Source organism: Spermophilus citellus (assembly GCF_964194105.1).
Source record: "Spermophilus citellus genome assembly, chromosome: 6".
NCBI lineage: Eukaryota > Metazoa > Chordata > Mammalia > Rodentia > Sciuridae > Spermophilus > Spermophilus citellus.
Genome location: NC_138187.1, coordinates 163,470,210 through 163,489,220, shown reverse-complemented (window position 1 = coordinate 163,489,220; position 19,011 = coordinate 163,470,210). Strand labels below are relative to the sequence as shown.

Genomic DNA, 19,011 nt, shown 5'->3' with positions numbered 1-19,011 from the left:
CATTAACTCCAGAACATCTTAATGCTCTGTGGTATATCCAGAGTGGAACTACTCCTGCCTTCCCTATTGGTGACACAGCCATTTCCCAGTCTCTCAGGTTTGAGCCCTGGAGTGATTCATGATGCTCTGTTCCCTTGCCAGAATCCTCGGTTGGTGGGAGCACTCTTGTGCTCCTTTCTCTCCCTGCCATGCAGGGAGTGGGTGCTCCTCACAGTGCATCCTAGCAGGAGGCACGAGCACCCTCGCTGACAGCTCTGTGCTTGCTTGGTCACTGCTGCCCCAGCCCTCTGTAAAGGCATGAGTTTGCTCTTGTCGTTAGCACTTGGGGAGAGATAGTTAAGACCTTGTCGATTTCCTGTTACTCCTCAAATCTTGTCCGTAGTTGATCATCCAGTGATGACTCCAGCCTGAGACAGTTTTCACAGTTGCCAAACAATGGCTGTCTAATTCCTTGTGTGTGTATCCATATTCTTTGTGTGTGTGTGTGTGTGTGTGTGTGCGCACGCGCACACGTGCACATGGGGATGGGGGGAGAGTGGGTGGGATGGGGTGGCAGGTACCAGGGATTGAACTCAGGGGCACTTGACCGCTGAGCCACATCCCCAGCCCTATTTTGTATTTTATTTAGAGACAGGGTCTCACTGAGTTGCTTAGCCCCTCCCTTTTGCTGAGGCTGGTCTTGAACTCTCCTCCTGCCTCTCCTGCCTCAGCCTCCTGAGCAGCTGGGAGTAGACTGGCTCTATACCCATATTTCAACATAACCATGATTTTGAACTTTCTGAATGTGTGAAATGTAAATATTTTGACAAACTTTCATGTGTGGTTTATAGGACAGATTATTTTAGCTAGAAATTTTAAGTTATGATGCTAAATATTTTAAGGATTTACCTGTGTTGGTGTGCATATATGAAAGTTTTACTCTGCTATGTATGATCTATCAAAGTGCGTAAGTGCCTTCTACTGTCATGTATAACTAATTAAAACAAAAAGATTTAAATGAAAGTTTTACTCTGTATACGTGGAAATTATGAAAGAAGTATATGGTTCTCATTTTTAATGATAAACTAATATGTTAGGGAGCTTATTCTTATGTGTTCTTTAACATATGTGAAAGATGAATTAAGTGCTCAGGATCTAGGCATCCTGTAAATACAGACATGTTAAGTAGGCACATCCAGTACAGATGTAAAACCCTGTGAATACTCATTTAGGGTGAAAACAGCTTCAGAAAAAATCAGCAGCATCTTTTAGTGGAGATGGGGATTGTGAACTTTCCCATGACGTCTTCACCCAGTAAGATGAGCTCATTGTACTTACCTTCTCTCTCAGCCACACGCCTTCAATGGAGAGTCTTATAAAGTGTTGAGGACACCTCTGGTGATGAATGCCAACGGTATTGGCCTAGAACCTCCCTTTATTACTTTACTTGCAGGTCCAGCTCGCTGGAACAAGTTTACAGGCTGCTGCTCAGTCTTTAAATGTACAGGTAAGCTGGGACATGAGATAATGGGTCAGTTTTTCCATTTATTTTTTTCCAAAATTTTCTATAATGAGTACATAATAATTTTATAATAGGAAACAAAAGTATTACTATTTATCATTTTTAGATTTTCTTATTATTTATTTCTGTATTTTTATTACGGAACATCATAAAGATACAAATGATAATTATTGCCATTCATGAAAATCAATTTTATATTCTATGCATTAATCAAAGGTGGATGAGAAAAGTCTGCCTTCAAAGTTTTATATATAAGTTCAATAAAATGTTTCTAAGTCACACTGTACACATATCTAATCACTAAGCCATATAATCTCTTAAATGCTCTTTTGTTTCCAAGGGTCTTTTTATTTTCATTTTTCATGTCTCAGGAAAACAATGCAGAGAGCCCTGGACTGAGAATTGTGAAAGTCTTAGGTGTGAACTAACTGTGTGACTTTTAGCAAGTCATGGTCACTTGATGGGACCCAGGTTTTTTTCCCTTTATCTTCATTGAAATGTGGATATTTGTAAGATTGCCAGAGTTCCTCTCTACTCTATGTTATGCTTCTAAAAATTGTAACTAAACCTGTTTATGGATGTTGGTGTGTAGATAGACAAAAATTTAAAGCAAAACTTAAATCTTGTAAGTTTGCACATGTGAACATGTGGTATGTAGCAGAGCATGCAGAAATCAGGTGTCATGCACCCCTCCTTCGGCTTCTTTTCATTATAGTGTTGGGTGACTAGCAGTCAAGAGGTAGCAACAGTACTGTGGTGGATTGATTTCAGTGTTGCTAGTGACTAAAGACCTTGGGTTGAGCATTCCATGAAACCCAGTGGAATATGGACCTTGTAACACATGGAAACAAGGAGAGAAAAGAAAAGGAGATAATGTGATCTTCCTTTCTGAGGGAGAGGAGGTAGAAAATTGCCTTGGTTGCCATGGTAAACTTTCATCCCTTAGAGGGATGTTGGCAAACAGGCTGTATCTCCAGTGCAGAATGTTTACAGTCCTGCACTGTAATTATCTTTCAATGACTGGCAGAATTAATCAGAGCTTTTATGTTAATTAGCCCTGCTGCAGTCCCCAAAACAGGTGGTGGGAAATATGCAAATCTATGCAGAATTTTAATGCTCTGCATAACCAGTTTTAATTACCATAGAATTTTCTCTCTGTGCCCCTTTCAGGAGTGTGTGCTCTTTCTTGACTGCGGTGTTTCCCCTCAAGCTTGACGAAGATGCTAGATTTACAGGTCATTTAAAATAGTACAGGAGAAACTCTCTGGGTCAAACAGTGAGCCCCTAAGGTGGCCTATGAAGAAGCTCCAGACTGCCAAGTCTGTGTCAGGATGTTAGTATGGAGGGTCTGACACAGAAACGGATAAGGATTTGCGGTTGTAAAATTTTCTTTTGATAAGTGGAGGATCAATTTATTTTTTATTTTTAAAAATTATAATTGCAACATTGCTGGCACTAGAATAAAAACTAAAAACTTATATGCAAAACCAGGAAGATATAAGTGAATAAGAAAGAAAAAGAAAATAGAGAATTCATCATCAAATAACCCATATTTTAAATGATTCTTAAAATATGGAGTTACTAATACATTTCGTTTAATCAGCTGTTGTAATCTTTCATTTCCTATCCTTCCCACCTCAGTCTAAATCTAATGAAGAGTCAGGGGACTCTCAACAGCCAAGCCAGCCTTCCCCGCAGCCTTCCGTGCAGGCGGCCATCCCCCAGACCCAGCTCATGCTTGCTGGAGGACAGATAACTGGGGTAAGTTTCCACTGAGAACATCTTAATAAACTCACCCTGTGTCACAAGTGCCATCAGCCAACATCCGATCAGCACTGTTTACTGAACATGGCATTGTTATGTCTAAGGAACTACCAGTGCTGCAGACAGCTCTGAAAAAGGACTCACCTTTGTCACAGGTTTTCAGGACGTCTTTTGTTACAGTTGCAGATAACCTGAGGAGTTTCTAAACCCATGTTCAGGTGTTCCTTCATCATGAGATGGAGTCATGTGGAGACCATTCATTATATTGGTTAAGTTGCAGTTGTCAGTTTAGAATCATGACGTCACTGCAGGATAGAAGTTCAAGAGTGGATTAGTACCAACAAAAGGAAACGTTCTCTCCTAAGTGACTGAGTAATGTTCTAAAATACGTGGTCTCATACCAGGCTCTGCAGCATACTGCCTGGGCTGACTACTCATCTCCCTGAACCTCAGTTTTCCTCCTGTAAAATGGAGATGTCGGTAATACCTATTGCAATACTGTTATAAGGATTAGAGATGATATATGTAAAGCTCATAAAACCGTGCTTGGCACATAACGTTCAGTAAATTTATTTTTACTGGTAACAAATTGGCCTATGTGACTGCAGTAAATTTCCAGCTTTCTTTAAGACATCATTTATATCACGTCAAACCTCAGAATAAAAAGATGCATGCATATATCTGTGTATATATATGCATCTATGGAATGAGTAGTTTCATTTTTATTCATATGGGGGTTTTGTGTTTTGGTTTTTGGTACTGGAGATTGAGCCACTGAGTTCCATCCCAGACCTTCCCCCTGCTCCCTCCCACCCTTCACCTTTTTTATTTAATTTTGGAACAGGGTCTTGCAAAGTTGACCAGGCTGGCCTCAGACTTGGTACTATCCTGCCTTAGCCTCTGGAGTTGCTGGGATTACAGGCTTGCATCGCCATGCTTAACTTGATTCTTGTTTATAATGCACAGATTGTGTTAGAACCTTTTAGAAGGAGGGTTGTGCCTCTAAGTGACTCTTAATGCACTTCAGAATATTACATGATTTCTTATTTTTTTAATTAGAAATGTTTCCAAAATGGCAGTTCTGTAAACTTGCAACTTGGATTTACGCTTATTTTAAATAAGTTGCTTTACGAAAGCAAGTGTAAATCGGGTCTATATACATTTCCCACTTTACCATATGCAGCTTTTTGGTGACTGGTGTCTACAATAGTAAGAGGCACTTGAGATTCCAGGTTCTTGTGGCTGGAGTTTCTATTAAACCTGGGCATTAAGGTTCATTTGCATGTAAAGAAAGTGGTTGTCACCACCTATTTCACAGAGATAATATGTTGGAAGGGGATGTAAAGTTGCAGAGATTCAGTGCTTTCAACACAGAAAAGATTGTGTGAGAGGGGCCTGTAGGGAGATTTAGAAAAGAAGCAAATGGCCTCATAGTCTTTAGTCACATCTTAGGACATAATGGGAATGCTGGAATATGGTGGGGTTTGTGCCAGGGGGAGGCAGCTGGGCCTTATCAGTTCTTTTCCTGGTAGTATCCAGCATCCCTGTTCCTCATTCATCTGGCTCATCACTTGCTGTTCTGTTGGGTGTAAATTTCTTTTCATATCCTGTCAGCATTAATTCTTTTTTTTTTTTTTCCCTTGCTTACTAGTTAATTACTTTCTTGCCTGAACCCTAGAGCCCTGGGCAAGCTTGAATGATTAAGTCCAGAGTGAGAACTACCATTTTAATTCAAATGTTCTGCTAGTGATGGTCATTTAATCACTAGTAAACATTTTAGCTGCAGTGCTGATTGTGAAGTTGGGTAACTAGGGCCAGGCACCACTTGAGTCACTTACTTAGAGCACTTGTCCTGTAGAAGGCCAGCTTCTTCAACCCACACCCTGTCTGCTCTGGTCCACACAGCTCACCTTGACACCAGCCCAGCAGCAGCTGCTGCTGCAGCAGGCCCAAGCCCAGGCCCAACTACTGGCCGCAGCTGTGCAGCAGCACTCCGCCAGCCAGCAGCACAGCGCTGCTGGTGCTACCATCTCCGCCTCTGCTGCCACGCCTATGACTCAGATCCCCCTGTCTCAGCCCATCCAGATCGCACAGGTGAGCGAGGAGGAAGTGGTGGGTTTTATTTAGTGTCCACTTAGCTTTATGATGGTTGGTGTGGAACTCCAGATAGTGAGTTAACAGAATTCTTTCTTACTACTGAGTTCACAATAATTCATTTGTTTGCTTGTTTGAGTTGGTGTTATAAACACATAGCAGATTATTTGAATAACTGACTGTTTATATAAGCGATGATCTTGAATAAGCAGCTGGTGAATTTCTGAGGCAGGGGATTACTGCGTTTATCTTAATTAGCTAATTACAGCAGGCGTGCTTCTTCACGTGCTGGCAGTGAACGGCCACCATGTGTGGGAGACAGCAAGGCATCTCTGCTCTGGAGTGATTAGCACTGTGGAGAATCACAGTACAGTGTTATTTGGCTGATTTTTCTCATTTTAGGGTGAAGAATCCAAATACAATTAAAGAAATTATTTAAGAGGCATAGACAGTAGGACCAAGGAGGAAAATAAATCTTTTATCTCACAAAGAGGAAAAAGGTGAACTTTCATTCAATGAGTAAAATATATGAAGAGTTATAAGTCTAATTCTGGACAATTACCTTTACCCCCCCAGAGAAGACTCAATAGTAGACTTAAATTGTTGCAAGAGTTTGACTAGATGTTTAAAAAATGATGTCAGGCTAACCTTTATTACTCTTTGTGCAGTCTTTCTTTATCAAGATAGTATTTCAGTTTGGGCTGCTTTCTTCATCACCAAGCTTTGTGTGTTGACATGAGTCTGGGCAAGGCAGTGTGTCTGAAAGCAGTCTGATAGCCACAAGACCCTAGAGACCACCGAGGCTATTGTTATGCTATGGACCAGGTTTTTGTAGGGATAGCTATTTTTCTCTTTTTAGTAATTTAACCCTGATTTCTCAGTTGAGTTAGATAAACTGGTGTCAAATTTCATGAGTCATTGATCTTAGTTTATTGTTGGAAATTCAGACATAACACTCAATTTTTCTTAACAAGAACAAAATGAGTCATGTTTAAAAGCTGTTTTGTCACAAAAATGGGAGTTTTAAAACCCATGTTGGTCTCTATACATTAAAAAATAGAACTGTAACCATTGGTTCAGAGAGGATTTTATATCATTTGAAAATCAGGCTGAGCTTACTCTCTGTATGCCCACAGAAATAGTAAGGTCTTAGGAAGCCCCAGTGTCTTTCCATGCTTCGTGAAGCATATTCATGGCACACACTGTTGGGACATGAAATAATGCTAGATGTTGACTCTTCTCTAGGTGGAGTGACAGAAGTCGTCGGCTGGGAAACTTAGGATTAAGAGAGCGTTGGTTTCAGAATTTCCATTCCATGTTTAATTCTGATTTTTCAGGATCTGCAACAGCTGCAACAGCTACAACAGCAGAATCTCAACCTGCAACAGTTTGTGTTGGTTCACCCGACGACCAACTTGCAACCAGCGCAGTTTATCATCTCACAGACGCCCCAGGGCCAGCAGGGTGAGATTCTCCTTAGGCCTGAGTGGCACCCCAAGGCTGTCCACTTAATGTGACACGCACACTGAGTGTCATTTTCACACTACAGCTGGCCATTAGGACAATGGTTTTCATGAATATTGATTTTAAAATATCATTATGTGTGTAAAGAAAGATATGCTTTTTTTCTTTTTTTCTTATTGGTCATATATACCCCATTGTTGAAGGTTGCCTCCCTTGTCAACATTTCATCACTAAAGAGGAACCAAGGCTTTGGCCAAATGTCTAAATGAAACCACTCAGCATGCCAAACACAAATTGGATAAATTGCTTTTATTGCTTCCATAGTTCATCATGGGAATGTATTCAAAGGCTATATAGGAAGCCTTGAAAGTATATGCTTCTAACTTAGTTTCTTTTAAAGAAGGAAAGGGTGCTGTATTAGAAACTGCCCACATTCTGTGAGTGGTTAAAGAATGTCGTTGAGCTGGGCACAGCCGTGTGCACCTGCTGGAACCCGAAGGTAGCAGAAGTGCAGGTGTGAAGCCAACCTGGGCAGCTTAGCAACACCCTGTCTCAAAAAAAAAATTAAGGCTTGAGATGTAGCTCAGCAGTAGAGCACTTGCCTAACATGCACAAGGCCCTGGGTTCACTCCTGAATACTAAAAAAAAAAAAAAAACCCTTTATGTAATACATATTGTTGTATAATTACTGTATCAAACAGTAAAAAAAAGTTCAGTCATGTTTGTAAGGACTGGTTCATGTTATCAGTGTAGAAAACATCAGGGTATCAAGAGCTCAGCCCAAAAACATCTGTGCATCTCTACTGATTTTTTAAAATATTTTTTTAAGCTGTAGATGGACACAATACACCTTTATTTTTATTTGGTGCTGAGGATCGAACCCAGTGCCTCACCCATGCTGTACCACTGAGTCACAACCCCAGCCCCTCTACTCATGTTTTAAGATATCATTTTAATTGTACATATTTATGGAGTACAATGTGAAAGTACACTGGTACAGTGTACAGTGCATAATGATCAAATAATTGTACGTATTTATGTGGTACAGTGTAATATTTATACACACGTATACAATATGCACTGATCAAGTATCAGTTCTTCATTATCTCTGGAGCATTTGTTTTGGTTTGATTTTTTTGCCTTTTTTCTTCTTGGTCATTATTCCAAAATCTTTTGTTGTGTAAATACCTATTTTAGCATATGTTCAAAATTAAAAGAGGGATAAGCCAGTTTTTACTTTCAAAGAGCTTACAGTCTAGTGAAGAGAAACAGAACTGTTATGAGTGTTAGAACCTATGTGCGCAGAATGTGGCAGGAGCTGAGCAGAGAGACCCCCATATCTTTGTTCCCATAGCAGCCTTCAGAGATGGGATAAGGCGTGGCATGCACAGGATGACAAAGAGGAGGTGAACAGCTTTGCAAAGCTCAAAGACATGGAGGAAAATTCATATGCTGTGTTCAAGAACTGTTAAGTAATGCCTTAAAAAACTATAAGTTACATGTTTGAATAATAATGAAACTTAAGGACAGAAAGATTAAGAGAGACCAACAGGATTATTCAAGAAACTAGCATGGTATCCAGAAGCTTGACCTTAAATCTAATAGCTTAATTCTTCCCAAGGTTCCTTTTTTTTTTGCTAGTCACTTGAAGAATTAGAAAAGTAGATTTCTGAGCCCCACACCCAGAATTTTAACCAGCAATTTGGGGAGTCAAATGTGAATGGGCCAATACCTTCCAATAAAGAAATCTTCTATAGGTCATACAAAACTGCAGAAGCTTTAAGCAAAAAGTGGCATATCATATTTTGTATTTAAAAAGCTCATGCTGAAACTTGGAGAAGAAAAATTAGAATGGATAAGACAGAGTAATACCAATTAGGAGAACATTGCGATGGTCCTGCTGAAGTTCGGTGAGGGCTAAACTAGTGGAAGAGTGTTGGTAAAACCAACACTTCAGATGTAGGAAGAATTAGAAGTCAGAGCTGGTGAAGAGTTGTAGTCCCAATGGAAGGGAATTCCTACAGGGAAGGAGGAACAGTCTGGAGCAGGAGGCCTTGGAAGGTCAAGACAGAAGTGCACACGTTAGACATAGAAACTTTTGAAGCCTCAGGTTTGAGTGAGAGCGCTCTCGTTGACTCTTGGCAAATCCAAGAGTGCTGTCTTTCCTCTTTCAAATCTGGGACTGCATTTTATTTATTTAAAAGAATAAAATTCACCTTAATATAGTTGCAATAACAAATGAGTATTCATTTTCCTGTTTTTTATTTGCCAAGGTTATCTGTGTTCGTAACCTCTTCCCTCCAAACCTTAGATTGAGAAGGAGTGCAGACAGTGGAAGGCTGATTGGCTTTAGAGCCAGTGACATTAGACAAGTCACCTACTGTTTCTTGAGTTTCATGTGTTTCCTTTTCATCTTTCCCTTTAAATGGGTCTGTTTTGAAGAATGTTTGACCAATGTCAGGAATGTCATTGTAACATAGTAGTTAAGAGCACAGACTCCAAAGGCACACTGCTGCTCTATGAATCTGGGCTCTGCCTCATTGCCTGGGTGCCTTAGTCCCCTCCCCTGCAACAAGAGGATACTGTCAGCCTGTACCCAAGGGTTGCAGAGGGCTGGTGAGTAAATGCACTGAGGCACTTTGCTAAAGGAACCTCATAGATGGAAACCTCTGGGTCCGGGCTGCTGTCGCCATCAAACCTTGTCAGCTATTTCGGAAGCTGATGGCTCCTTGAACAGTAAAGACCAGCTCAAAAGTAGCCTGAGTCTGAGGGTGCCATTGCTGCCAAGTCATGCTGATTCTCCAAGATGGCTGACTTGCAGCATGCAGGGTCAGAACAGGGTGGGAGTGGGGGTGGGGGTGGGGGTGTTAGGATTTCCTGAGTGGAATCCATTGTGGTCAGCAGCACCAGGAGCACTGAGTATCTGAACAGCTCGTACTTTTAACTATTAGTGTTGAAGGGGACATATTTAGTTTGTAGGGATTTTAATAATAATTTCCAGAATGAGATTAGCCTGAAATATCCATTTCTTCTGATTTTTTTCCTTTCATTTATTAATCCAGAACTTTTGAAATATAGTTCGTACTTTTGGCAATATTGCTATTATATAACTAACTGTATAAGATTTAATTTCTGACAAGGGAGGGAAATCTAAACCATTTTCCAGAATTATTTTTATTATTATTTTTCTTAGATTTTCTTAAGAAAATTCTTACTAATACATTTCCAAACTTGAGTTACAATTTATTGGAGGATTTTCTGTTTGTTTTTTGGTACTAGGAACTGAACCCAGGGGTGCTAATCACCAAGCTACATCCCCAAGCCTTTTTATTTTTTATTTTGACACAGGGCCCTGCTAAGTTGCCAAGGCTGGCCTCAAACTTGGACCCTACTGCCTTAGCCTTCCAAGCTGCTAGGATTACAGGTGCAAGCCACCAGGCCTGGTATATTGGAAATCTCTACTCTTAACCTTTCTACTTCTTTTTCTACTCTCTCCATTTATTCCAAAAGTATCAAAGAAATGTTCCTCTTGGGAAACAGTTGAATACATTTGTGTTTCATTTGTTTGACTCTTTGAGGTTGGGGGAGGTGGCAAGTGTTGGTCCTCAGGTAAATTTTAAACCTCTGTGGGCCCTTCTAGCATTTTTAGCTGTGCTCATTTGGAGGAAAAAGATCTATGGTTTGAATTTATTCATAGAGCATGCTACTAGCAACCAAAATGAATCATTTGGGATTATAGTTTATGATTGAATAAGAATCGTTTTGGAAATATATTCTTTTGTGAATAAGTAACAAAAATCTAAATTTCATTGCCAAACTAAAGACACTCACATGTTGAAATGCCTAAGTTTAATACTGGGGTCTGATTTCTGACCTTCATGCTTTCTTCTGTTTTATTTATTATCACTATTTTTTAAAAATTTTCTCTTAATCCTTTTATAAATAATTTTATTTATCAGGTTGCCTTTAATCATTGTCATAGAATGTAGTTTTTCAACATTCAGTACATCCAAATTCAATAGCCTAAAAAAATCCAAATTAGGAAGATTTTGTTGCTCCCAGCTAATCTTATATATAAATGGCTTTGTTTGATGTACCATTTTGGAGAATTCCTACCACTGCTCTTATAGATCATCCTAAATTTAGTATTTTAGCAATAGCATTATACTTAAAACTATGTACCTATATTAAATCTTTGAATACAAGTATCGTGGGTTGGTTCTTTATTTTTTTAATATTTTAGTTGTAGATGGACAAAATAGCTTTTGGGTTGGTTCTTTCTTGACAAGGTTGTGAAAGTAACAAATCCTAGACTCAGGTGCTCCTCTGAGCATTACTATGAACACATTGGGACTCACATTTCTCCTCAGGAGTCAGTTGTCATCGTGTAGTATTGCTGCTATTGCTATTTTTTCCCTTTTGCGCAGTCTCTTGTGAACTCTGCACTCATGGGATCCTGCCTCAGCCTCCCCAGTAGTTGGAATAACAAGTATATGCCACCACACCCATCTATCAGATAGAGTTTAGAGTTTACATTTCCACCTTATTATCGCCAGAAGGCAAATGTTTGTTAAAGAGAACTTAAAAGCAGCATCTTTTTCCCACTTAAAGAATAGCCTGGTTCTTTCATGAATTGGGTATTTCTCTGGTACTGGCAGAGTCTAACAGATGCGGGAGTAAGAGAAGGAGCTCTTGTTAGAATTTTCAACTGCTTCCATTTAGAATAACTCTACATTTTCATCCATTCCTTGCTAAAATAAAGAATTGGCTGATCAGAGAACTTATTCTGGTTACACTAAAGGCGCGTACATTCATGTTTATTTCTACTTGCCCAGTTTGTATTTAACAAGATTGGATTTTAGACGAACAGGACGAGTTTGACTATTAGAAGATTGGTCAGAAGTTCTCAGTTCACGTCCCCGTTCCTTCTTTGCTGTGTGTTCACGGTGCTTGTTAGTGACCCTGTGTAACATGTCCGTGTTTGCCAGGTCTCCTGCAAGCGCAGAGCCTTCTAACACAGCTACCTCAGCAGAGCCAAGCCAGCCTCCTGCAGCCGCAGCCCAGCACCACCCTCGCCTCCCAGGTCAGCTCTTGATTTTTTAACGTCGTTTTGAGAAATTTTTGGACTATTTTAACTTAATAAAAAGAATCCAGTTTTCAGAAACTAGTCAAAAATTCAAATCTGGCTTGACAAAGCCATGCTATCAAATTGATGTGGTATTTGAAAATTTTCAGAGTCCCTGTTTTCTCATAGTTCATAAGGAGTAACTGTTAGCAATAAATGAGTAATGAATTTTGGCTGTTTGTTACACACACGTAGTTGACAGTAGATATTACCACTTGAGCTGGAAACCTAATGCCTCAATTAAAATCTGTCATTGTCCTTTGCCCTTTCTCAGAAACTGCAAAGAGGTCAGATCTCTATATTTTCTCTTGTCTCAGTGCTTAAATGTTACTTTAGCTCGTTTTTATTAGTCCATATACCCATACAAAATTCACAGATCTTCTAGAAGGTGTATAGAAGTGTAAGCATTGACCTACCTTCTCCTTCTAACCTAGCAGTCACTTTGAACATGTCTGTCTTTTCACCTCTCAGAACCTTAGTCTACTCACCTGTAAATTGACTGAACTGGCTCACTCTGAATCCCAGTTCTGGGTCTGATTCTATATCTAAAGTATAAAGATTAAAACTTACTACTAACACATTGCCAGACTTGGCAGAGTTCAACATCTATTTGTAGTAAGAACCCTTTCCTGTCCTAGTCCTACTAGGAGGTAACTTTAAAGTGGGGAGGGGCATGCTGTAGGAATGCCCTTTACCAGATTAAGAAAAAGGAAGAGAAATCAAAAATCCCACCCATATCATACCTAGCAATGAAAGCCTGACCACCTTCCTTCTAAGATTATAGCAAGACAGGGTGACCACTGTTGCCACTATTTATAGTGCACTGATGAACCTAGCAGTACAGTAACACAAGAAAAAGAAGGACAGTCAGGCACGGTAGCACACGCCTATAATCCCAGTGGCTCCAGAGGCTGAGACAGGAGGATTGTGAGTTCAAAGCCAGCCTCAGCAACAACAAGGTGCTAAGCAACTTGGTAAGACCCTGTTTCTAAATAAAATACAAAATAGGGATCTGGGATGCTGGGGATTTGCTCAGTGGTTTAGTGTCCCTGAGTCCAATCCCAGGTACTCTCTCCCAAGCCCCCTACCCCCACAAAAAAAAAAAAAAAAAAAAAAAAAATAGAAAGAAAAGAAAAAGAAAGGACTTACAGAGTTGTAGCAAGTATGTAGCATACAAAGTCAATATACAAAAGCATTTATATTTCTGTACACTAACAATGATCATTTGGAAATTGGAATTAAGAAAATATAACAATCTTTAAGGTCTGAACATCAAGAACTACAAAATATTGCTGAATGAAATTAAAGACTTATGGGTCAGAGAGAATTAATATGTTTGTGAGTCAGAAGATACAAGATGTTCAAATGTTGATTTTCCCCAAATGGATAATCAAACCCAGAGCAGCCTTTTTGTAGAAATTTGTATGCTGCTTCTAATATTTATATGAAATTGCAGAATTCATAGAACAAACAATTTTTAAAGTAAAAAAATTTGAAGGATTTTCTTATGTCAAGAATTAGCTTAAAGGCCAGGTGTGATGGTGAATACTTTTAATTCCAGCTACTTGGGAGGCTGAGGCAGGAGGATGCAAATTCAAGGCCAGCCTCAGCAACTTAGTAAGACCCTGTCTTAAAATAAAAATTAAAAGGGCTGGGGGTGTAGCTTAATAATAGAGCACCCCTAGGTTTAATCCCCAGTTACACAAAAAAATAACATAAAGCTATAGTAATGAAGATAGTGTGGTATTGCAATGTAGATAAAAATATAGCTCAGTAGCACAGAATAGAGAGTCCAGTAGACCCACATAAATGACCAGCTGATTTTCCAAAGGTATCAAAGGATTTTAATGGGGAAAGGAAAATCTTTCAACAAATGATGCTGAAACAGTTGGCTGTCCATAAACAAAACAAAAACAAACCTTTAATGTTATTTAAGTACCTAGACCCTGATTTCATACCATATGCAAAGATTAATTTGAAATGGGTCATAGACCTAAACTTGCAGAAGAAAACTTGGGGAACAATTGTTATGCCTTTGGGTAAGGCAATGATTTTGTGAAACAGTGCACAAAGCATTAATCATGAAATAATAAAATTGATTAATTGCATAAAAATTTAAAGCTTAAGAGGATAAAATGAAAAGGCACAGATGGGGAGAAAATATTCTTAAAACATATCTGGTAAAGAGTTTTTTATTCTGGATACAAATCTTTACAACTCAATAATAACACAACTGGATTTAAGCCAGTGAAGAGGCAAGAAAATTTGAACCCTTTTTACCAAAGAAGATGTGCAAATGCCCAGCAAGCACGAAAACATGTCCAGTATCTTGAATCATCAAGGAAATGCAAATGGAGTATCCCTGCACATTCACTAGAATGTGAGCCATGCTTAGTACCAAGTGCCAACAAAAATGTAAAGCAACTGAATGTTTCATGCATTGCTAGTGGTTTTGCAAAGTGGTATACACACTTTGTAAATTAGTTTGGCAGTTTCTTATATGTGTCTTATGACTCCTAGAAATGAAGGCACATGTCTGCAGAAATGAAAGACCCATGTATATTGGATATGCAGATAGAAATGAACTTACCCAGTGATGGTGTGGTGCCTATTGTAGTTTTCTGCTTTATCAGTTCCTTGTAGAGAGCCTTGACTAACGAAATCAAGGTCAGGTATATGACTCATCTGAATTTCACAAAGGGAAATTCATAGTCTTTATCTGCAGCCTTGTTCTGTAATCCTTCACCTGGGCTACTGTTCAACAAGCTGCTGTTCAGCTGAGCAATCAGGATACAAAATAAGAGCAGCACTTCCCATTAGTGAGTACTCACAAGAGAGTACTCAGGACTTGTGAGGAGAACACTAGCCTGGCGTTTGTAATAAGAAAATTTAATATTTTCCTTTTTAAGAAAGAGAGACAGGCAGTGGTGCACCAATTCAGAAGGCTGGGCAGGAGGATCATGAGTTCAAAACCAGACTCAGCAATTTAGCCACTTAGTGAGCCACGTCTCAAAATATACAATAAAAAATAAATTTTGAAAAAGGGCTGGGGATATCGCTCAGTGGTTAAGCACCCCTGGGTTCAATCCCTGGTACCAAAAAAAAAAAAAAGACACACAGACAGGGACTAGAGGTAGCTCAGTGCTAGAGGCTAGAGCACGTGCTTAGCATACCCTAGGCCCTGGACTGAGTCTTTAGCACAAAGAGAGATAAAGAAGGTGACAGACTATAATTTTATGTCCCAGACTAAACTTTACATGGATATAAGTAATTAAACAAAATATAAAGAAGGTGGTAGCAGATTATCAGAAGGAAACTTCTCAGTTCAGTGTTTGAAATAAGTGGTGCTTTCTCCCATGTGAACTACTGAAGATGCTGGAAGGTAGGAAGACTTCTCAAACCAAATGATCATTTGAAGTTTATGTGCATTGAAGTTAAAAGAAAGAAAGCACATTTGGAAAATTATTTTCATTAATATGATTACACTAAGGCACACACTGCCACATTTGGTAAATGTTTGACAAAATTTAAGAACAAGAATGAGGATATCATTAATATATAAGTGGGTTAAGGATATAAATCTAGTTCACATCCAAGAAAATGCAGATAATAATTAACACGATTTCTACGTAGTATAAAGTAGTAAGGAATACAAGTTATAGCAGAGGTGACGTTGAGTGTATACCATGAGGAACAAAACGTATACACACTTTGTAAATTAGTTTGGCAGTTTCTTATAAGGTGAAATATATATGTGTCTTATGACTCCTAGAAATGAAGGCACATGTCTGCAGAAATGAAAGACCCATATATATTGGTTATGCAGATTTGTTCATAATCACCCAAAGTGGAAATAAAGGAACTGCTGACACCATCCATGTGGAGGAAGCTAGGTGTCATGAGTAGAGACTACAGTAGAATATCAAAACCAGGACATTATTTGTCCATTGCCAGAAAAATCTTGTGAATTGATCTTGAGGAGCTGCTTACACATGGATAACTAGATGTGCAAAGTTTTTCCTTGTGGTATTTTCTGTGTTATAGAATGAAACATAAATGAAAAACTGTCCAGCAATTAAGAAATGGTTAAATAAATTATGACAAAACTAGCCTCGTACTTTGAAAAGGATAATCTTAAAGACTAAATCACCATAGAAAAAAGTTAAAACATAATATTACCTGAGAAAGTATAATATAAAATCATGTATCACATAGTCATAATTACAGGTAGGGTTAAAAAGTAGGCCTGTAGGTAAAAATTTAATAAATACTCCAAATGATGCCTGTTTAAGTTATTTTAAAGTACAGGCAATTTGTTTAAATTCTCCCGTAAGATGATCTTGATAGTCTTATAATACTGTCACATTTGCAGATGGAGTTAAGTCAGATGTAGTCCCTGCTGTTTGCCAATCTGTGTGGCAGTTCATGAGATACATCTTTAAAGAGACATAAGGATCATGTGCTCACTACAGTTGATGTTATCTGTATGTTTTCAGGTTTTTTCCCTAGACCTGGTTTGCTTACCCTTTGCTGTGATTGCCCTGTGCCTAAGCCCAGGCCGGCTGCTCCCAGTGAACTGTGTGCTATACCCTCTGTAGTGCTCCTTGGTCATCCTCATTCTCCACAAGTCAACTAGTGTCTTAATGTGTTTGGTTGCAGCACGTCACTGTTGTAAATTAAATGTCTTTTGCTTGTTTGTCATTTTGTCCCTTCACAACAGCCAGCAACCCCAACACGCACAATAGCAGCAACCCCTATCCAGACACTTCCGCAGAGCCAGACCACACCAAAGCGCATCGACACTCCCAGCTTGGAGGAGCCCAGCGACCTTGAGGAGCTCGAGCAGTTTGCCAAGACCTTCAAACAGAGGCGGATCAAACTCGGCTTCACTCAGGTAGGAGGAGACCCCCAGACAGCCTCCTGGTGTGAGTCTAAGGGGCTTCAGGGAGCAGGGTGTCCCTCGGCCATGGTGGGTTTTGATTTGACTATAGATTCTTGTCATATTTAGCATTTGTAAGTTTAGAACATTATGCATTCAGCTATAAGTTACAGTCGTACATTTATGATTTAATGTTAGATAAAACATCCAAGATTCATCCCACAGCCCAGGCCTCTGAAATCACAATTACATTAATAAATTATGAGCGTTTGAAAGATTTTATTGGGGGATGATATAACTGTACTGAAGGTTTTATTATTTGAAGAACATCTGGTTGTGACCTTACTGCTACATTATCGACGAGTAAAACTTACCGTGTTTATTTATAATAGCTGAAATGGATATGTTTGAAAGGCTCATTTAAAAATAGTTTTTTTCCCAGTGACTTGGGAGGCTGGCACAGGAGGATTGCAAATTCCATGGCCGTCTCAGCAGTTTAGCAAGGACCTAAGCAACTTAGTAAGATCTGCCTCCAAGTAGAAAGTACAGCACAAAAGGGCTGAGGAATGTAGCTCCATGGTAAAGTACCCCTGGATTCTCTTCCTAATACCAAAAAAAAAAAAAAAAAGGAAAGAAAAGAATAATAGCTTTTGGGGAAGAGGGTGGGGGTAGACACACACAATCTCTCTAAGCCTGTGTTGAAACCAGTTAATCAAGTAAGAGTCTATTGAAAATGAAAAATACAAATTAATCAAAATCCAAATTAGTTTTTTAATGTCAGCTAGCAGCGGGCCCTCCTATGGAAGGAGGGTACTCGGCAGTCATCTGGGCATCCTCCATTTTCACTCTGAGCACTACCCTGAGTCATACCTTTTATCAGAGCAGAAGAGTTCATCTGAATGACCTTGGTACACAGTGTCAGAGGTTATTAGGTGGAGGAATAAAACCTGAAGTTGGGTTGGGTGTTTTTATGGAGTCCAGAAAAATCCTAAAATTTTCTTTCCAGAGAATATAGTTATTATTTGGAATTTAAGCCAACATTTATATACTACCCTAATTATTTTGTGTTGAAAGTATGTAATGCACCATCTGCTCTGGTGGATCAAAAATCAAGATGATATCTCTGCTTATAATATTTTAGTTGATGTTTATTTATGTTTCTATAAATGGATTTCTGTTACATTTATTTGGGAATTTATTTTTTTTTAAGCTTTATTTTTTTTAAAGAGAGAGAGAGAGAATTTTTTAATATTTGGTTTTTTTTTAGTTATTGGCAGACACAACATCTTTGTTTGTATGTGGTGCGAGGATCGAACCCGGGCCGCACACATGCCAGGCAAGCATGCTACCACTTGAGCCACATCCCCAGCCCCTGGGAATTTATTTTTGTTCAAAGAAAGTACGCATTAGGAACACAATGATTTTTTAAATAGATGTAATTTTAGGTGAAATTTTTGTTACATTTTTGAGGAGTTCAGTTATAAAGAAACAAATTACAATCCAGAAACATTTTAGTACTTTTTAAGCACCTGAGTGATCTGACTTGTTTTAAAAATAAAGCTCAAGATTAAACTGGATTGAAAGGATTAAAACTGGATTGATTGAAAGGGTAAGTTAATAAGCTGAAATAGGTATTAGCATGTTTAGCAGTGTGCCCAGTTTTAAGCTATTAGCACAGTATACTCTTGGGTTTCCTGGGAGACTTTTGCTTAAGTGATATGCCAAGGCTTTTATTTTTTAACATTCACCCAAATCATGGTTCACCTTTCTGCAGCATATGACCTGATACATTGCCAGTGTTGTGTGTGTGTGTGTGTGTGTGTGTCCCTCCCTCTCCAGGTAAAGGAGTTCTCCTGTGGGCCTGTGTTCTGCTTTATGGTTCCATCCTGTGTTTTGCATGACCATTCCTTATTTTTCAAAATAACTTGGACATAGCAGTTATAGGAGTTTGCAAACCTTGATTAGGTGGATTAAAACACACTTACTGCTGCAGCATGAGAAAATCAACTTAGCTTTTAAGTTACTCACCTTTGTTGTAGTTGTGCAAAAGCAGAATTGTATCTGGTTATTATATTAATACACAGAAGGAAAGTTAAACATTATTGAAACAAATCCCTATTCTCTGAGTAAATATACATTATTAGAACAATTAATGTCTAATTACATAAGTACTTACTAAAGGAT

General features: G+C 38.9%; 1 protein-coding gene across 3 annotated transcripts in view; it reads left to right on the top strand.

The window, feature by feature from the left end:
• POU2F1 (POU class 2 homeobox 1) overlaps positions 1–19,011 on the top strand; it is a 149,120-nt gene that overhangs the window by 109,302 nt on the left and 20,807 nt on the right. For all 3 annotated transcript variants that reach the window (XM_081297292.1, XM_081297293.1, XM_081297294.1), the window contains 6 exons: positions 1,433–1,486; positions 3,143–3,262; positions 5,171–5,359; positions 6,697–6,823; positions 11,812–11,906; positions 16,669–16,842. In XM_081297292.1, coding sequence (XP_081153418.1) covers positions 1,433–1,486; positions 3,143–3,262; positions 5,171–5,359; positions 6,697–6,823; positions 11,812–11,906; positions 16,669–16,842 — 759 coding nt within the window. The remainder of the gene's footprint in view (positions 1–1,432; positions 1,487–3,142; positions 3,263–5,170; positions 5,360–6,696; positions 6,824–11,811; positions 11,907–16,668; positions 16,843–19,011) is intronic.